The sequence below is a fragment of the Salmo salar genome, chromosome 12, assembly GCF_965601325.2.
Source record: "Salmo salar chromosome 12, fSalSal1, whole genome shotgun sequence".
Taxonomy (NCBI): domain Eukaryota; kingdom Metazoa; phylum Chordata; class Actinopteri; order Salmoniformes; family Salmonidae; genus Salmo; species Salmo salar.
The window spans coordinates 25,943,434-25,963,201 of record NC_138302.1 but is presented as its reverse complement, the minus strand read 5'-3'; the positions used below and the strand labels follow the sequence as shown (position 1 = coordinate 25,963,201).

At 42.5% G+C, this 19,768-nt stretch overlaps 1 protein-coding gene across 4 annotated transcripts; it reads right to left on the bottom strand.

Annotated features, from left to right (window-relative positions):
- Positions 1 to 1,429: 1,429 nt before the first annotated feature.
- On the bottom strand, positions 1,430 to 19,553 carry LOC106564609 (NADPH-dependent 3-demethoxyubiquinone 3-hydroxylase, mitochondrial). Of its 4 annotated transcripts, none has more exons than XM_045691149.2 (8): positions 19,436 to 19,553; positions 15,498 to 15,679; positions 15,126 to 15,240; positions 14,728 to 14,867; positions 14,214 to 14,282; positions 13,589 to 13,667; positions 13,209 to 13,243; positions 1,430 to 1,534 (listed from the first exon to the last, which is right to left on the bottom strand). In XM_045691149.2, exons 1-6 carry the CDS (start codon positions 19,536 to 19,538, stop codon positions 13,590 to 13,592), a joined length of 687 nt encoding a protein of 228 aa, XP_045547105.1. In that variant the 5' UTR covers positions 19,539 to 19,553; the 3' UTR covers positions 1,430 to 1,534; positions 13,209 to 13,243; position 13,589. The 4 variants fall into 4 exon arrangements, with proteins under 4 accessions (XP_045547105.1, XP_045547103.1, XP_013986236.2 ...); XM_045691147.2 differs by lacking the exon at positions 1,430 to 1,534 and adding an exon at positions 8,689 to 12,374; XM_014130761.3 differs by lacking the exon at positions 1,430 to 1,534 and having other exon boundaries at positions 8,689 to 13,667.
- Positions 19,554 to 19,768: the final 215 nt, after the last annotated feature.

The window sequence follows — 19,768 nt, the reverse complement described above, 5'->3', positions numbered from 1 at the left end:
AGAAAAAACTATACGTCCCTCACCCCTTACTCTCCCCTCCTCTCATCCACCCCTCTACCCTCTGTTCGCCTGTGCTTTGATTTAAACACCTACATGGCTGGCATATCTGCAGCATAATCCTTTTGGGTGCCATGTACACCGCAGGTCAGTAGAGCAGAAAGCTCAAACACACTCCGACAAGACCGCACAACCCCTGTGTGTTGACCTCATGTTGAAAGATCCAGAGGACATACACCAGGGTATAGAGTGGTTGATGCACGTGGCAAAAGCACGTTGTGGCTGTCTTGTTGAGCGATGGGTTTCCAGCTTAATGATATACATAGAAGCTCTAAATTAATGTTTATCAAGCTGCACTTTATCCTTTGGACCTCAAATGTTCAATTTGCCAACTGGAGGAAATGTGTTGGTAAACAAATGACAGCAATAACAGTTATGTGAAGTGGACTGTAGCTATGTATATGTGTTTTACTTTGCTTTCATAAAACTGCTAAATCAATCCACTACAGTAAAACGTTTCAACAGAACAATAAGAAAATAACATGTGTTGAATGAAGGCTATTAATGTTAATAGTATATAAAAGTATTTTATTGATTAAAAGTTTACAATCTGTGCAATTTAATATGTATATATTTTACTTTTAGTCAAACTCATCATCATTCTATGACAGAGAATTAAAATGCAAAGCATCGAGCTAAAGCCATCCAAAAAGCATTGCGTGCAAAACACTGCCATCAAAACCTTTTCTAATCGTGAAGGGTTATTCATCTTAAAACATTGTCTGGCTTGAAACACTCTGAAACAATGCTTGAAATATAACTGTCTAGAGTATAAATCACTGTTGCTGTTATTACTGCACCTGCTGGGGTAGCCTATATTGTGTGAGACTTGAATAGGATAAGTGACAGTTAAAAGCGTTACAAAATGACTCATACGAATGATAAAAGACCCACAATAACCCATATTACAACAAATATAAGGATAATCATCAGGAAATTGAGAGATAAAACAATTGAGGGTTGTGGATTATTTTACAGTGCATATATTATCTGGCTCTGTATTTAAATATAAATAACATAGGGTAAAGCTATAACATTATTGTTTACTAATAATAATAATTTGTTTCTTTGGGTTTCGTTAAAGCAAGAAACGTTATGTATAATTTGGTAGTTACCAAATCTGTTTACAGAAGCACCGAAAAGTACCCACTGTGACCGTAATATCTTCCTATATTATTTCCAGGCAAATATTTGTTGAAAAAATAAAGCATTAACCAGTAAAATTCCCAAATCCCCTTAAACCCTACGCAATATATTCTCAAGTCATATATTACAGATCTCAGCATACGCACAGTACAGAAGTAAATCCAAGTTCTACACGATATGGCGGTAGTCGACCGGCTGCGAGCTGCTTTACCTTTCGCTGTGCTCCTGTGGGGGCCAGGTTGGGCTGGGGGCTCCTGGACAGGACAGAAGGTTTGCCACTGAGGGAAGAGGCAGGGTATTTGAAACCGATCTCACGTCCTCCCTGGGATAGCTGTGGGGTGACGTACTGATCAGTACAGAAGAAGTTCACGAGCCTGACCTCTAAAATTCTCATCAATGAAATGCACACCATCCTGACGTGTCAATCAAGTCCCTTAATGAGGCCCTGGGACTGGGAGAGACAGCAGAGAGGCTGGGTTTAAGGGACTTTGATAGGGGCTGGGGATTTTGGGACTGGGGCTGGGGACTTGGAGAGAGGCATGGGATAGTTACATACGATATTTGACACAAAAGCATTGATCGCAGCACTAGGCAGCCTAGACCATTAGCGTTTCGACTACCTACAAAACACTCTCACTATTCCTTTAACTGAGTGCCGGGTACCTTCATCTAAATGGCTAAGGGTTGTGCTGTGTTTGCACACTATACACCAAACAGTTACAGCAGACAGTAATCCAGGTGTATCTACAACACAGAAACTATATCCAGAAATGTTGGTATTTTGGTACTTATTAGGATCCCATTAGCCGCTGCAAAAGCATCAGCTACTCTTCCTGGGGTCCACATAAACATGACATAATACATAGTACAGGACATTATTAGTCAAGGACATCAATTATATCCAGAAATGACATCAATTATATCCAGAAATGTTGGTGTGTCTCGTAAACTAAATGTTATGTATAAAATCAGACATTTATAGTTAGTCTTATTGCTTTGGCATGTTCTAGAAAGGTATTTTTTTTATCTCATTCTGATTCACATTCTCACTTCTCAATAGAAAGCTTCTTCTAAAGCATTTTCTTTACTTTCAAGTTATGCCAGAAGGAACATACGTGAAAATATGTCTGCGAGAACGTATGTGTCAAAACAATAAAATGAAATCTAATGACACCGCTATTCTGAACTTGATCTACTGAGCTGAACAATTTCTTCATTCCTTCGGTCGTCTTGAAAGCATGCACACAACCATCTGTCTTCCCAGAAATCAATGCAACAATCTGTTTAACAGATACCTCAAATAGCTGAGAAACGAAAGAAAAAACTTGTTGTAAATCTATCACCTTTTCGCTAGAACGCCTTGAGCAGAGTGCTCGAGATGGCATTGCTGCTATTTTGTTTTCTTTGATATGGGATTCGACAGATGATCATTTTTTTACACACGGACGGGCTTCAGATCAATAGCGAAAGCACATTCAATGTTCTCGGCTCCCCATGTTGGTTTCAACTCTCTGAACCAGCTAGAGGTCAGGGGCCAAGCCTCCCCAAACCACAGTGAGGACACACACACATGCACACACACACACACATCTCCGAGGTTCATTACCTACTCCATTACCTACTGCACTTTACTTGTAAAGAAAAACATTTAGCATAACCTCACACAGAATGTGCCGAGGCCGTAAAGACCTTGCTGAACTTAACACTAGCAGGGTTAGAAGCTTGACCCCTGAGCACATAAGAGGCATACTTTCTCCCTGTGTTGTTTTTTTCTCACGTACCCTACGCATCTTCAAGGTCAGGCTATAGACACCTAAAGCTTGGGTGGTCCAGGGCACTTTGTCTGCTGAGCATGTGTGTCATCACCAGTGTCAGTGAGCTGATGGCGAGCTAGAATATCTGTCGGCAGAGAGCATCAAAGAATTGACATACACCACATTTTATGGGGACACACCACAACACAGAAAAGGTTATGACCCACTGGTAACAACTTCAAAATCAAGCACACGGGCAGTAAATGCCCACCATATGCTGGCCACATGGGTGTCCGCCGGTGAACAGTATTCATAGCAGCTTGAAGTCAACTTGTAAGAGGACAGAATACAGAAGCTCTGTGGGTGTGAATACTAGCCGCAGTGACATACAAACCACACAGGAGCTTAAATTGGCAATCTGCTACCACATCATCCTGATATCAGTGTTGTCACCAGCGTTGTAGGGCATTGGTGAGGGGAGAGGCCCGTGACTGATGAGCCAGGAGAGCGGCATGTTTACGAGCTGCATGAAAGCCGGGCTCAGCGGAGAGCAATGGAGCCCAGTGAGAAACAGCATTGCCAGGACTCACCCTTCAATCAGCCCAGTCGACAGAAGGGACTTGACCGGGATTGGTGCAAAGTGTGAAACGGCCACTAAAGAGGACTAACAGGTGGAGTGGGCAACGCCCTCGACTAGAGCCAGGTGTTTAGAGGCCTTGCGTGGCAACCTTCTGCAAACTGTCAACCAGTCAGAGTGATGGATGGAGGGGACTGATAGCACTGAGAACGGGATCGGCTTCAGGAGCAGGGTAATGTAACGGCCATAGACATGGTGGCATGACATACTGTAGGCCCATAGGTATGGTGGGTCTGCGAGAGGCCACAGAGGGGTGCATCTAATGCACCCACCTCTCAGCCCATCGTCTGCGTGCCTAGCGCATCTTTGCCAGAACAGATTTCATCACTAGATGATGAACTGCACACCCCCTATCCTCCAGCTAGCAACTGTAGTGTGAGTAAAGAACGAGGCAAGACAGAGAGAGGGGGTATAACTCCATGACTTCAGAAGAACAGGCCTCTTTGGTCTCATGCAACATACCCTGGAACCTAAAGGTGTGAAAACAAATGTCATTTTGAAAGCAAATACTATTGTCAAAAAAAAGTTTCGAAAATGTATCAATTGGGTCTTGAACCGAGCCCTGTGGCCCACCGTTTACCAAAAAACACCCAATAAACCAAAACAAACTCAATGAAAACACAATAAAATACCAATTCTGTCTGACGCAACTTACACTGGACCCTAAAAGGGTCAAAACAAATGAAACTTTGAAAGCAAACACCATTGTCAAGGAATATTTTGTATTTATTAATTGGGTGAAGAACCGAGCCCTGTGGCACACCTAGTACCAAAAACACCACATTAATCAGAGAAATTGTATTTGTAAATTTACTAGCAGAGTATTGCCGAGACCATGAACGGTCTCCTGTTGCCCAGGTCATTGTCCTCTTGCCAGGGTCCCAGGGGGGCCTGGGGACATGCTTCAGTGAATAGCTTGAAGAGTCGTTGGGGCTCATGACACAGAGGAGCAGCAACGTGGCCTTGGAGTCATGCTTGAGCGGCCGAGCACCCAGCCTGTCACTGTGCTGATGTATGTGCCCGCAGGGTCACGCTACTCTCAGAGGCAAGCAGACAGCAGGGCCTTGGCCCTCACATAAGCCTCTCCCCAGCTGATCCACAACACAGGGTGCCAACTGCCAACACAGCTGCCCAGGCCTGGCTGCTAAGGACAAGCACACGTAATGATTGCTACCACCAATGAATTAGAGAGCTATCGGAGTCTTGGGAGTTAATGTTAATGTCCTGAATCTGTAAAAGTAGATTGATGTTAATATTAAACCTTCTAATTTCAACCATATTCTCAACTCTTGTCTGATGATGCTTGATAACAATAGTTCAAAGTCTATGTTCACCAGTAATAATCCTCACAGTGAAAGATTACTAGTAACTGATCTTAGAAAATGTAATATATATTGACAAATATGCAATGATGTCACACTATAAAGGAACCCTAAGCCAGAGTCAAATGTATTTTGACCCTGACCCCAGCATCCATCCACTATGACTATGTGACCCTGCTAAACGCTTCATAGGCAACATATAACCCAGATACAGAGCATGACCTTGGCTGGATTTCTCTGGAGCTGGTAGATGTCGGGGCGGTCGTAAACCAGGGATTTCTGCTGAGGTGATGTCAGTTCTGAGGTGATGTCAGCTCATGTCGGGGCGGTCGTAAATCAGGGATTTCTGCTGAGGTGATGTCAGTTCTTTACATCATGTGTTGTGGCTCCCCACTGTGTGGACACGTGGGCACAGCTTTTCTAGAGCCCCGCTTTCACAGGGAGAGGGAGGGGACCCACCAGTCTGACCATTTACTGGAAAGAGAAGTCAGTTTATGTATGAATGTACGGTATCTTTCAAAAAAACATGTGAGCCCCGCTTGTCATCTTTCACTCCCACGTCCAGCTAAAACAGGCAGTATAGATAAAAAAAAAAAATTTTTTACTTTGTCAACCAAATTTGTGTACAGAATTGGCTACTGTCCAACAGCATTGTGTTCAGCGCTGCACTGGCTCAGATCAAGCTAATGGCCCCTCGCTTCTCAGAAGCTCTCATAAAGGTTGCAGGCATGAATGCTGTGACAAACAACAACAGAATTCGAACATACAAACACCGCGTAGGAATTCTGCTTGAATTTATGGTAACGTGACAGCTAGCATCTGTGCTAGTACGCTCTGATAATAAATGAGGGACTCTCCCATAAATGAGGGACTCTCCCATGACTGATGTTGTGATACAAACAAAACAAAATATGATTGGCTAGTTGCCCTTGTTATAGCCTTAATCTATCAATGCAACTGTTACAAGATGTGTAAAATATATGTTTAATTTTAAAGTCAGTCAGTCTTTGAAAATAATCGTGAATTATTTTCTTAGGCCAGTAAAACCCCCATTACAGTACCAAGACTGGCACCTGGTTTCGCAATGTTTAAAACAGATAAAACCCAATAACTTTACAAAGAATACGTAAATTAACCAGAAAAATGTAGACAAAGAAGACAGATAGGAGGTGCTACCTTTAATTTAACATCAGAAGCATAGGTTTGTTCGGCATAAAAGTCAATGTCCAAAAAGTATCAACATACAGCATAATGGGAAAGTTGAAAATGTTATTTTGATACAAAGTTGTTTTTGTTTCAAAGAATCTCAAAGAAACAACATTTTTATTTATTATTAAGGTAAATACCAAGTATATCACAGGCTGGAAAATACCAATCGCCTCAAAACTTCTACTACATTTTAGGAGCTTAAGATGGTCCATTGGGAAGCCTCTTGAATCCACAAATAAATTAACAGGGTCTTAACCTAACGAGTGGCTTCTTCATATCAAGAGACTCCGGTTATGTTCCAATATCCACACATTCTTAGTAGTATGATAGTGTGGATTTCAAAACTGAGCTCTACTGTGATCCTGCTGAGAGAATGGCACCGTATGATCAATGTCAGTCAGATTTTATCCCAAGGCAGGTGATGGACAACCCTGTAGATCTAGGTCAAGGAACAATATGCTCTGCATCCGAAAGCTTTTATGACTTATATGAATTTATATTGTCCACATGCACAAAATTTACAGCCTTGATTATTCACGGTCCCATTCGGGAGTTTTATTGCTATTTTCAAATTCTTGTTGCTGATTTCTCGGTCGATATATCAGCAGATTCCTTCTGAGGTGAATGTAGGCGAAGAAGCCGAACAATTCAACCACAGTTCTCCTGATTGCCATGTTTGGAAGCTAAAAATAGCTTCATAATATTATGTAAAATGTCAATGAAGAATGTTACGCCGCGTCATAAAAAAAAAATGTATTTCTGCTTGAGTCGTAGACTCGTAACGAAATCCCACTGCTTATCGAGTATCGTTGCTAATTTGGAAAACAGGTGCTAATTTAGACGTTGGGTTTTAGGGTTAACTGTAATTAACACCTGCATCATGACTGAGTCGTCACTCATGTTTTTATTTAACAGCAAGTTTGTCACCCAAAGCTGTGCCAAAAATGCAGTTGTGCACTTGTTGCTTTTTTTTAAAGACTTGCATTTTGGCTATAAAGCTGTCAACACTATTAATCTGGAACAGAAATAATATGAGACGATCAAACTTTAGTCGCAAAAAAGTCCCCCCCAGAGCCCCACCAAATGGGTCATGTATCTTATTGATAGAACCCAACTGTCTCATGCAGCTTATCTATAGGTGGTAACTTCCTGTTACAATAAATAGTATGCAACATACTTTTTATTTCTCGCTGTGACAAAGAGAAAATGTCATGTCTGTAAAAACCAAAATATCTTCTTTAATTTTGAAGCTAGTAAGCCTGGCAAGAATGTACAGGACGTAGACATGGGAAGAGTTAGGAACCATAATAGCAGGACATGCATTCTCGCTCCCTTTTTCAGGACCCTGTCTTTCAAAGATAATTTGTAAAAATCCAAATAACTTCACAGATCTTCATTGTAAAGGGTTTAAACACTGTTTCCCATGCTTGTTCAATGAACCATAAACAATTAATGAACATGCACCTGTGGAACGGTCGTTAAGACACTAACAGCTTACAGACAGTAGGCAATTAAGGTCACAGTTATGAAAACTTAGGACACTAAGGAGGCCTTTCTAATGACTCTGAAAAACAACAAAAGAAAGATGCCCAGGGTCCCTGCTCATCTGCGTGAACGTGCCATAGGTATGCTGCAAGGAGACATGAGGACTGCAGATGTGGCTAGGGCAATAAATTGCAATGTCCGTACTGTGAAACGCCTAAGATAGCGCTACAGGGAGACAGGACGGACAGCTGATCGTCCTCGCAGTGGCAGACCACGTGTAACAACACCTGCACAGGATCAGTACATCCGAACATAACACCTGCGGGACAGATACAGGATGGCAACAACTGCCCGAGTTACACCAGGAACACACAATCCCTCCATCAGTGCTCAGACTGTCCTCAATAGCCTGAGAAAGGCTGGACTGAGGGCTTGTAGGCCTGTTGTAAGGCAGGTCCTCACCAGACATCACCGGCAACAACGTCGCCTATGGGCACAAACCCACCATCGCTGGACCAGACAGGACTGGCAAAAATTGCTCTTCACTGATGAGTCGCGGTTTTGTCTCACCAGGGGTGATGGTCGGATTCGCGTTTATCGTCGAAGGAATAAGAGTTACACCGAGGTGGAGGGTCCGTCATGGTCTGGGGCGTTGTGTCACAACGTCATCGGACTGTGCTTGTTGTCATTGCAGGCAATCTTAACGCTGTGCGTTATAGGGAAGACATCCACCTCCCTCATGTGGTACCCTTCCTGCAGGCTCATCCCCCCCAGAAATGTCCGGAAACTTGCAGGTGCCTTGGTGGAAGAGTGGAGTAACATCTCACAGCAAGAACTAGCACATCTGGTGCAGTCCATGAGAAGGAGATGCACTGCAGTACTTAATGCAGCTGGTGGCCACACCAGATACTGTTACTTTTGATTTTGACCCCCCTTTGTTCAGAGACACATTATTCCATTTCTGTTAGTCACATGTCTGAGGAACTTGTTCAGTTTATGTCTCAGTTGTTGAATCTTATGTTCATACAAATATTTACACGTTAAGTTTGCTGAAAATAAACACAGTTGACAGTGAGAGGACGTTTCTTTTTTTGCTGAGTTTATTATCACTATTCCAATGACATTCAACTCCTAATTGTTGCACAAAAACATGAAACCATGTGCAAAGCTGCAAAGTCATAAACACATACACTAAACAAAAATATAAACCGCGACATTCAAGAATTTCAAAGATTTTACTGAGTTACAGTTCATATAAAGGAATTCAATCAATTGAAATAAAATAAATTAGACCGTAATTTATGGATTTTACATGACTGGGAATACAGATATGCATCTGTTGGTCACAGATACCTTAAAAATATCTAGTGTGACCACCATTTGCCTCCTTCGCATAGAGTCGATCATGCTGATGATTGTGGCCTGTGGAATGTTGTCCCACTCCTCTTCAATGGCTGTGCTAAGTTTCTGGATATTAGCGGGAACTTGAACATGCTGTGTACACGTCGATCCAGAGTATCCCAAACATGCTCAATGGGTGACATGTCTGGTGAGTATGCAGGCCATGGAAGAACATTTTCAGCTTCCAGGAATTGTGTACAGATCCCTGCGACATGGGGCCATGCATTATCATGCTGAAACATGAGGTGATTGCAGCGGATATATGGCATGACAATGGGCCTCAGGATCTCGTCACGTTATCTCTGTGCATTCAAATTAACATCAATAAAATGTCATTGTGTTTGTTGTCTGTAGCTTACACCTGCCCATACCATGACCCTACCACCACGGGGCACTGATAACGCTGACATCAGCAAACCGCTCGCCCCCACACAACGCCATACACAGCGTCCGCCATCTGCCTGGTACAGTTGAAATTCGGGATTCATCCATGAAGAGCACACTTCTCCAGTGTGCCAGTGACCATCGAAGGTGAGCATTTGCCCACTGAAGTCAGTTACGACGCCGAACTGCAGTCAGGTCTAGACCCTGGTGAGGACGACGAGCACGTAGATGAGCTTCCCTGAGACGGTTTCTGACAGTTTGGGCAGAAATTCTTCAGTTGTGCAAACCCAGTTTCATCAGCTGTCCGGGTGGCTGGTCTCAGACGATCCCGCAGGTGAAGAAGTTGCGTTTATAGTGTATTTTTGTTTGGTGTATATTAGTAGCTAATTAGCAATTCTCTTGCCAGATATCCGTAAGCCTATTAGCAGCGTTTGCCAAATGCACGACTTGCAGAGACGCTTTGTTTGTCCAGCCCTCACATTTATAGACTGTTTTGCAACAAGAGCTAAAGCAGGAACTTTATGATTGATGATGGGTAGCCTATTTGGGTATTTCAGTATTAATAATACTGAAAGAGACTCATTGGCGGTTCAGATAGGTACACTTGTATCTTTATGATGTCATATCATAAGGTATTAAAAGGTACATGAGAACATAGTACCAAGGAAGAGGGGGGGGGGGTATGGGACTAGGTCACAGAGCAAACCAATCCATGTCAGTTTGTGTATCCCATCATGCCAAAAAAAATACTTCACCTACATACATACAGTTGAAGTTGGAAGTTTACATACACTTAGGTTGGAGTCATTAAAACTCGTTTTTCAACCACTCCACACATTTCTTGTTAACAAACTATAGTTTTGGCAAGTCGGTTAGGACATCTACTTTGTGCATGACACAAGCAATTTTTCCAACAATTGTTTGCAGACAGATTATTTCACTTATAAATCACTGTATCACAATTCCAGTGGGTCAGAAGTTTACATACACTAAGTTGACTTGGCCTTTAAACAGCTTGGAAAATTCCAGAAAATGATGTCATGGCTTTAGAAGCTTCTGATAAATGATGTCAATTAGCCTGAGTCAATTGGAGGTGTACTGGTAGTCTGGTTCATCCTTGGGTGCAATTTCTAAACACCTGAAGGTACCACGTTCATCTGTACAAACAATAGTACGCAAGTATAAACACCATGGGACCACACAGCCGTCATACCGCTCAGGAAGGAGACGCATTCTGTCTCCTAGAGACGAACATACTTTGGTGAGAAAAGTGCAAATTAATCCCAGAACAACAGCAAAGGACCTTGTGAAGATGCTGCAGGAAACAGGTACAAAACTATCTATATCCACAGTAAAACGAATCCTATATCGACATAACCTGAAAAGCCGCTCAGCAAGGAAGAAGCCACTACTCCAAAACCGCTATAAAAAAAACAGACTACAGTTTGCAACTGCACATGGGGACAAAGATCGTACTTTTTGGAGAAATGTACTCTGGTCTGATGAAATAAAAATAGAACTGTTGGACATAATGACCATCGTTATGTTTGGAGGAAAAATGGGGAGGCTTGCAAGCCCGAAGAACACCATCCCAACCGTCAAGCACGGGGGTGGCAGCATCATGTTGTGGGGGTGCTTTGCTGCAGGAGGGACTGGTGCACTTCACAAAATAGATGACATCATGAGGGAGGAAAATTATGTGGATATATTGAAGCAACATCTCAAGACATCAGTCAGGAAGTTAAAGCTTGGTCGAAAATGGGTCTTCCAAATGGACAATGACCCCAAGCATACTTCCAAAGTTGTGGCAAAATGGCTTAAGGACAACAAAGTCAAGGTATTGAAGTGGCCATCACAAAGCCCTGACCTCAATCCTATAGAAGATTTGTGGGCAGAACTGAAAAAGCGTGTACAAGCAAGGAGGCCTACAAACCTGACTCAGTTACACCAGCTCTGTCAGGAGGAATGAGCCAAAATCCACCCAACTTATTGTGGGAAGCTTGTGGAAGGCTACCCGAAACGTTTGATCCAAGTTAAACAATTTAAATGCAATGCTACCAAATACTAATTGAGTGTATGTAAACTTCTGACCCACTGGGAATGTGATGAAAGAAATAAAAGCTGAAATAAATAATTCTCTCTACTATTATTCTGACATTTCACATTCTTAAAATAAAGTGGTGATCCTAACTGACCAAAGACAGGGATTTGTTACTAGGATTAAATGTCAGGAATTGTGAAAAACTGAGTTTCAATGTTTTTGGCTAAGGTGTATGTAAACGTCCATCTTCAACTGTACATACATGCGTGTCTCTGTGTCGTCATAAGTCATCGCGGACTGCTAATAGTACGCTGGGTGGACGGGTAAGGTTTAAAATGATTTAAAAATGTATGCACTCTACTGTAAGTCGCTCTGGATAAGAGCGTCTGCTAAATGACTAAAAATGTAAATGTAAAGTGTTCCCGGTATAGGACTCGTAATACGTTTGAGTAGTTTTGTCCATCTTGGGGTGTGTGCCAGCCGGCCCGCTCAGTGCATTACATGAGGGGAGGAGGGGCTATTTTTAAGGCAGAGGGGACAAAAAGAGCAGAGTTACAGCATGTTAACCTTTAGGGTCAGGTCTGATACATAAACCCACCCCATCTAAAAAAAACTCCTCTGAACTCATGCTGGGTAAAATAACTCCCTGCCTGAGAACCAGCGGCCTGGCCCCAGTGAGAAATGACTCCTCAGTGGGAAAAAAGCTGGGGTACAGGTGACGAAACACACACTGACACACACAATGCCTAGTGAAGTTTAAAGGGACATTACACTTCCAAATTAAAGTTAGTCAGATTTTTCCAGACATCTACAGTAGTCTCATGTCAAGACAAAAGCACGTCCCTCGACATTGGGGCAGAAAACAGTTCAGTGGGCTGTTCATGGGCCTTGGCTGGGGCGACAGGAGCAGAAACAGTTCAGCGGGCCGTTCATTGCGCCTGCAGGGGCAGAAAACACATAAGTGGGCTGTGGCTTGGATGCCAGAGACACCCTCGCATACAAGGCACAGAGCCAGAGTAGGATCGGTACTGTCCAAGAATAATATACGTCAAAAACAAGATATCACACTGTTCCTTTAGACCCTCTTTGTTGCACCAACAACAACGCAGCTACTTTGTATTCTCTCTTTGCTACTTTACATTCTATCGTAATTGCACGTGGAATGGAGGTCAATACATCTCTCTGTGCTAACTGATGTGTACTATACACTGCATCTGAAGTGGCTAGGGCAGATCTCAGGCACTAGGTCAGTACATAACATACTATAAGGACACTTCAATCCCTATAGTCAATACAGGGGTCTCTGGGGAGTAAACTGAACCACCGGAACACTTTTCTCTGCAGTGCTGAACAGCATAGATTAGCTAGACCCCCTGCCAGCACCCATCAGTTGTCAAGCCTTCTTTCACTCTGATCTAATGTACTGGAACAGCTGTGTAAGAGGCTTAACCATTCATCTGGACTGACAAGCCATTGTTCTTTGTGATTTATGACACATAATGTGTGAAAGAGGATAGTTTGTTGAAAGGTATGGTGATGGCGTGACAATGCCAATATCGATATGTCCTCGTTAGAGCTATGTTAGATATTTATCTTTCGGGGAATAACAAAGGCATGGGGGGGTGCAGTGGAAAGGTGATTAATCATTCAAACAATTCAACCTAACAGATAGGTAATTACAGTATGTAGTTCATTACTTAGTATCAATTATGTTAGAAAATGAAGTAGATAAGGAAGGTAGGTTCCAGCTCTGTCAGTGATGACCACAATACCTTAGTATAGCAGGATAACACACTATCTCCATCACCTAGACCAGACAGAGGGTAGAATTACACCAACTTTCCCACCAATATCTCTATGACAACTTGCTTATTCTAGGATGCCAATTCAGAGAGGTTTCAGCATTGAGCTGGTACCTATATGGTTTGGCTGTTAGTGCTAGCATTGAAGTAAATGACAACATCTAGGTTACAATTGGACAAAAAACACATCTATTTTTATGGGAGTCCTTTTTTTGGAAAAGTGCACTGACTATTACATTGTATAAAGTAGCCAGGTTCACTTTACTAATACAATTTACATATCCATTTACATCACTTAAATCATTATATTATTTTGAAAACCATCTTTGGGAAACTGAATTATTTATTACTTTATAGGCGCTGAGACGCGAATATTGCGGCTGTGCAGCCAAGTTGTATTGCACTCTTCAAAAGCTTGTATCCGGGTAGCTAAAACAAAAGAAAGAAAACACAAGAAAACCTTTATCAGAAGAGTTCAAAGTATATGACGTTTGACAGTAAACAGTGAAGGAATGTAACACCACAGTGTTCCCAAGCCGCAGACAATCTTTCCCACCATGACCCAGTTTTGGAGGAATCAAAGCATTTGAGTGGGAGATAATGAGACGGAATTCCTTGTTTTTATGGAACAAATTTAAAAGGAAAACCCATAATGATCTAGGGACAATAAACCACACCATAAAAAGACTGGGAAACACTGAGACATCCCTATGCAACAACAACAAAGCACAAAAACATCATTATTGACCAATCATGACATATTGCTTCCTTGATTTTTGCTCGAGGCGCTTTGAGATTCTATGGAAAGCGCTTTAGAAATGTAACAAATTTATGATTCATTATTATTAGAACTGAACTCAATTAAGATTCATTCCACCAGCCATAGCTGTTGTCAATAACAGAATAACAACTGAAGCTTAAGCAAAGGATTAAATGGAGTAAAACCTAAAGATCAAAGTGGGAAAGAGGGCTTACAGATTCAGCATCGTGCTCCAGTCCTGTATCATGATGTTCCATCTCATCATCTCGGAATTCCTTTATTAACTGTATGGAAAATAAATGGCCACATTCACTTCTCAGAAATCAAGACAAAGTACAGTATGCATTAGTAAATTATAGGGGTAGGGTTTTACCTGACCAGGAAAGTACGAGGGTCCTCACTTGCTTCTATAGCCACAAAGTCATAAATCCCACCCATTTCTACAATTTCTCTTCTTAAAATCTGATTTTAAAACTTACCCTAACCTTAACCACACTGCTAACCTTATGCCTAACCTTAAATGAAAGACCAAAAAGCCTACATTTTGACTTTGTGGCTGTGGGACCTGACTTTGTGGCTGTGGAATCTGACTTTGTGGCTATAGAAGCTACTGTAACCCAAGTAAGAGCCCTAGGTGGGGCACATCATTTTTCTTGATAGAACACAGAGTTGTTCCTGGTCAGGAAAAACTCCAGGGCCCATGGTATGAGGGATGGTTCCTTATCTTACTTTTAACAGCTCTACGTATCTGTCTGGGTCCTCCTCCATGAGGGCTCTGATCTGGCTGTTGTAGTGCTCTGAGATGCTCTCCTCCACAGCCACAGTACAGGCCATGGCCCCTTCTTTACCCAGCAGAGCGGTGCCCGCTCCTGGGGGGGACACACAACAGAATATGGTCTATCCCCCGAGTACCACATGTATCATACTGTTGTATAGGATTATTGTCTCATTGCAACAGAACTCACAGACACAGTATACATTACAATGGCACTTTTTAAGTACTTACCTACAGACCCATTTTAATTCATTAAATCTAGGCTACTTATTTTAGAATGTAAAATATACATCCATTCCCTGTGTTTATTTGTCAGGCATATGTGACAACTGTTGACTGTCTTGTTCCTTACCTAGTAAAAAACCTGCAACGTTCCAGAGGGGCAACAGCAACGTTGGGCGAACTCTGTTCTCTGCAAGGATCTCATTGAATTTGGCAAGATGCTTCTTCTCTTGATCCCACATTTCCTTGAAGCATAGTGAATATGAATATATAATTGAGGATGCTGGAATGTCAACATTTTGTTTTTGTGGGTCACCAAGCACTGACAACATGATTACATCCATTCACTTTAATTGTTGTCATAAAGTTAACTTTGGGGACACTGGAATGGTAGCCAATAGTGACTCATCTAAAAAAATAAATAATAATAAAGTAGTTAGGCTATTGTCGTCTGCAAGAAAAGTAGCTACATCTGTGCATGTGTAATGCAGACTACCTATACCTGAATAAGCGGTCCTGTCTGTGTCCTTCCCAACACTGCCATCTGGCCGGCGTAGATGCGGTTGGCACCGTATTCCCCTGCGTGGTCCACCCGCAACATACTGTGCAGCAAAGCCTTCTCTGCTTCGTCGCGCGGGGGCGGTATCACACTGTATGCCCGAGAACTGAGCTGTACTGGTAGTGCTTTAAACAGGACGAAAAAGTTTATTAAAATATGTAGCTATCTTACTTTGCAGTCGAACATGTCACCTGCATTACAGTTTTTTCTTCTTCTGCAGAACAACATAGCTATAACGACTGAAGTGTCTCACCCCTTACAAAAGCACCATGTAAACAAAAGGTGAAATTGCCAGCTAAGTTAGTTAACGTTACGTTAGCTAATAACTAGCTCTAGCTGCAAAGCTCACTTGAGCTGCTATGAGGATGCAAGCAAGACAGAAACTGACCACTGACAAATTATATATGACTGGCTAAGCCACTCGTAGGTCAGCAATCATGTATGAACACTGAACAGACTTGTTTTGAGCATTGAGTGCCTACCTCTGTGCGTCAAACAACATTGTCGTATCCTCAAAGGACTGAAAACATGCGTCCAGTCATGCAATGCAATATGTGCAAAAACGGCTCGCTGCATTGTTAAGTGAATAGTTATTTGGCTCTATTATTCTGTAATTAATATATGTTACATATGCAGGTTGTCATTGAAATGTGCCTGTTTGTGGAGATGGCGCGGTCAAATGACGTTTACTTCTTCCATGGTTTAGTAGCGGCCCGCAAATAAAGGTTTAAAGTGCATGCCGCCACCTACTGTCCTGGAATGTGTGGTCAATCACGGTTTACATTAACTCTACATTGTTATATACAGTGCATTCGAAAAGTATTCAGACCACTTGACTTTTTCTACACTTTGTTACGTTACAGCCTTATTCTAAACTGGATTAAATACATGTTTGTCCTCGTTAATCTACACACAATACCCCATAATGACAAAGCAAAAACAGGTTTTTAGAAATGTTTGCAAATTTATCAAAAAAAAAAAGAAAAACAGAAATACCCTATTTACATAAGTATTCAGATCCTTTGCTATGAGACTCGAAATTGAGCTCAGGTGCATCTGGTTTCCATTGATAATCCTACAGATGTTTCTATAGCTTGATTGGAGTCCACCTGTGGTCAATTAAATTGATTGGACATGATTTGGAAAGGCACACACCTGTCTTTATAAGGTCCCACAGTTGACAGTGCATGTCAGAGCAAAAACCAAGCCATGAGGTCGAAGGAATTATCCGTAGAGCTCCGAGACAGGATTGTGTCGAGGCACAGATCTGAGGAACGGTACCAAAACATTTCTGCAGCATTGAAGGTCCCCAATAACACATTGGATTCCATCATACTTCAAGTTTGGAACCACCAAGTCTCTTCCTAGAGCTGGCTGTCCAGCCAAACTGAGCAATCAGGGGAGAAGGGCCTTGGTCAGGGAGGTGACCAAAGAACCCGATGGTCACTCTGACAGAGCTCCAGAGTTCCTCTGTGGAAATGGGAGAACCTTCCAGAAGGACAACCATCTCTGCAGCACTCCACCAATCAGGCCTTTATGGTAGAGTGGCCAGACGGAAGCCACTCCACAGTAAAAGGCCCATGACAGCCCGCTTGGAGTTTGCCTAAAGACTCTCAGACCATGAGAAACAAGATTCTCTGGTCTAATGAAACCAAGGTTAAATTCTTTGGCCTGAATGCCAAGCGTCACGTCTGGAGGAAACCTGGCACCATCCCTATGGTCAAGCATGGTGGTGGCAGCATTGTGCTGTGGGAATGTTTTTCAGCGGCAGGGACTGGGTTACTAGTCAGGATCGAAGGAAAGATTAACGGTGCAAAGTAGAGAGAGTAACCTGCTCCAGAGCGCCCTAAGAACACAGCCAAGACAAGTGGCTTTCGGACAAGTCTCTGAATGTCCTTGAGTGGCCCAACCAGAGCCTGGACTTGAACCCTATCGAACATCTCTGGAGAGACCTGAAAATAGCTGTGCAGCGACGGGTCTGAATACTTATGCAAATGAAATATTTACGTTTTAGATTTTTAATACATTTGCAAAAGTTTTAAAAAACTATCAATAACTACTTAGTAGATAACTCCTATTACATTTTCCATAAGATAAATGAGTAAATACAGTATCTACACTGTGCTAACAAACCTCCAAACGAGCTTCAACACCATACAACACTCATTCCGTGGCCTCCAACTGCTTTTAAATGCTAGTAAAACTAAGTGCATGCTCTTCAACCGATTGCTGCCCGCACCCTCCCGCCCGACTAGCATCACTACTCTGGACGGTTCTAACCTAGAATATGTGGACAACTACAAATACTTAGGTGTCTGGTTAGACTGTAAACTCTCCTTCCAGACTCACATTAAGCATCTCCAATCCAAAATTAAATCTAGAATCGGCTTCCTATTTCGCAAACAAAGCCTCCTTCACTCATGCCGCCAAACATTTCCTTGTAAAACTGACTATCCTACCAATCCTTGACTTCGGTGATGTCATTTACAAAATGTAATCTATAAGTCTTTGCTAGGTAAAGCCCCGCCTTATCTCAGCTCACTGGTCACCACAGCAACACCCACCCGTAGCACACGCTCCAGCAGGTATATTGCACTGGTCATCCCCAAAGCCAACACTTCCTTTGGCCGCCTTTCCTTCCAGTTCTCTGCTGCCAATGACTGGAACGAATTGCAAAAATCTCTGAAGCTGCAGTCTTATATCTCCCTCTCTAACTTTAAGCATCAGCTGTCAGAGCAGCTCACCGATCACTGTACCTGTACACAGCCAATCTGTAAATAGCACACCTGACTACCTCATCCCCATATTATTACTTACCCTCTTGCTCTTTTGCACCCCAGTATCTCTACTTGCACATCATCATCTGCACATATCACTCCAGTATTAATGCTAAATTGTAATTATTTTCACCTCTATGACCTATTTATTGCCTTACCTCCCTACTCTTCTATGTTTGCACACACTGTACATAGATCTTTCTATTTTTCTTTTCTTTTGTGTTATGTACGTTTTGTTTATGTACGTTTGTACGTTTGTACGTTTGTTTATGTGTAACTGTGCTGTTGTTTTTGTCGCACTGCTATGCTTTATCTTGGCCAGGTCGCAGTTGTAAATGAGAACTTGTTCTCAACTGGGATAACTGGTTAAATAAAGATGAAATAAATAAAAATCTGAGCACAATTCGGACAGGTTGAACATCCTCCACTGCACTGGAGGGCAGCTACTATCTCCAACAGAGTATACAGCCAGTTCATCTGTTTGTCTTCTACATACTGTATCTGCACATCAAATACAGGAAAGTAAACACCTCCTCCTGTGCGACCACTATCTGGGTCCTTGGAGCCATCTGGGAAATGCGGTAAAAATGCATAACAGCGTCGACCAATGTAATTGTCAACCAGTTTCCCTATACCACTGACATCGGGCCAATCTTAATTTTTTCCCCCCCAAGGTTAGATCAACAATAAGAGCCAGTAGTAACCACGGAGGAACATCCCCCATCACCACAGAAGGGCCAAATTCCAACTCCCTCAGACCACTCTCCTCAGCAAGCTTTCTAACTGTTCATCCAAAGCCACTGCCTTGTCTACTAGTATTTTCCCAACATTCATCTGGAACAATAACAGTGGGCTGATCAACCTCACAACCTTTCAGTCTAATCAAATCAAATCAAAGTTTATTTGTCACGTGCGCTGAAAACAACAGGTATACAACACTGCCTTACAGTGAAATGCTTACTTACAAGCTCTAACCAATAGTGTAAAAAAGGTATTAGGTGAACAATAGGTAGGTAAAGAAATAAAACAACAGTAGAAAGACAGGCTATATACAGTAGTGAGGCTATAAAAGTAGCGAGGCATTGGGAATATAACTTAAACTACCTGTATGCCAGTGCAGGCTGCCGAGGGGAGGACGGCTCACAATTGTCACGCCTGCTCCCAATCGTCCCCCCCTGGAGCTCGAAGGCACCAGGCTCCCCAGCATTGCGCACTCCTGCCATCATCATTACGCACACCTGCCTTCCCCCGGCACACGCGTCAGCGATTATTGGACGCACCTGGACTCAATCACCTCTGTCATTACCTTCCCTATATCTGTCTGGTTCACCGCTCTGTTCCTTGCTTCTGCATTGATTGTCATATGTTCTTGTTTACCCGTGTGCTGACGCTGGTCCTGTCCTGTTACCTGTCTGTTCCTCATTAAATGTTCAACTC

Bases quoted from the DNA above. Each gene is read 5' to 3' on its own strand.
- LOC106564609 (XM_045691149.2), bottom strand. From the start codon at position 19,538: ATGCTGGGGAGCCTGGTGCCTTCGAGCTCCAGGGGGGGACGATTGGGA. The intron at 14,868-15,125 runs GTAAGGAACAAG...TGTCCCCCCCAG, and splicing joins CGTTGCAGGTTTTTTACTAG to GAGCGGGCACCGCTCTGCTG. The intron at 13,668-14,213 runs GTAAGCCCTCTT...CTTTTGTTTTAG, and splicing joins TGGAGCACGATGCTGAATCT to CTACCCGGATACAAGCTTTT.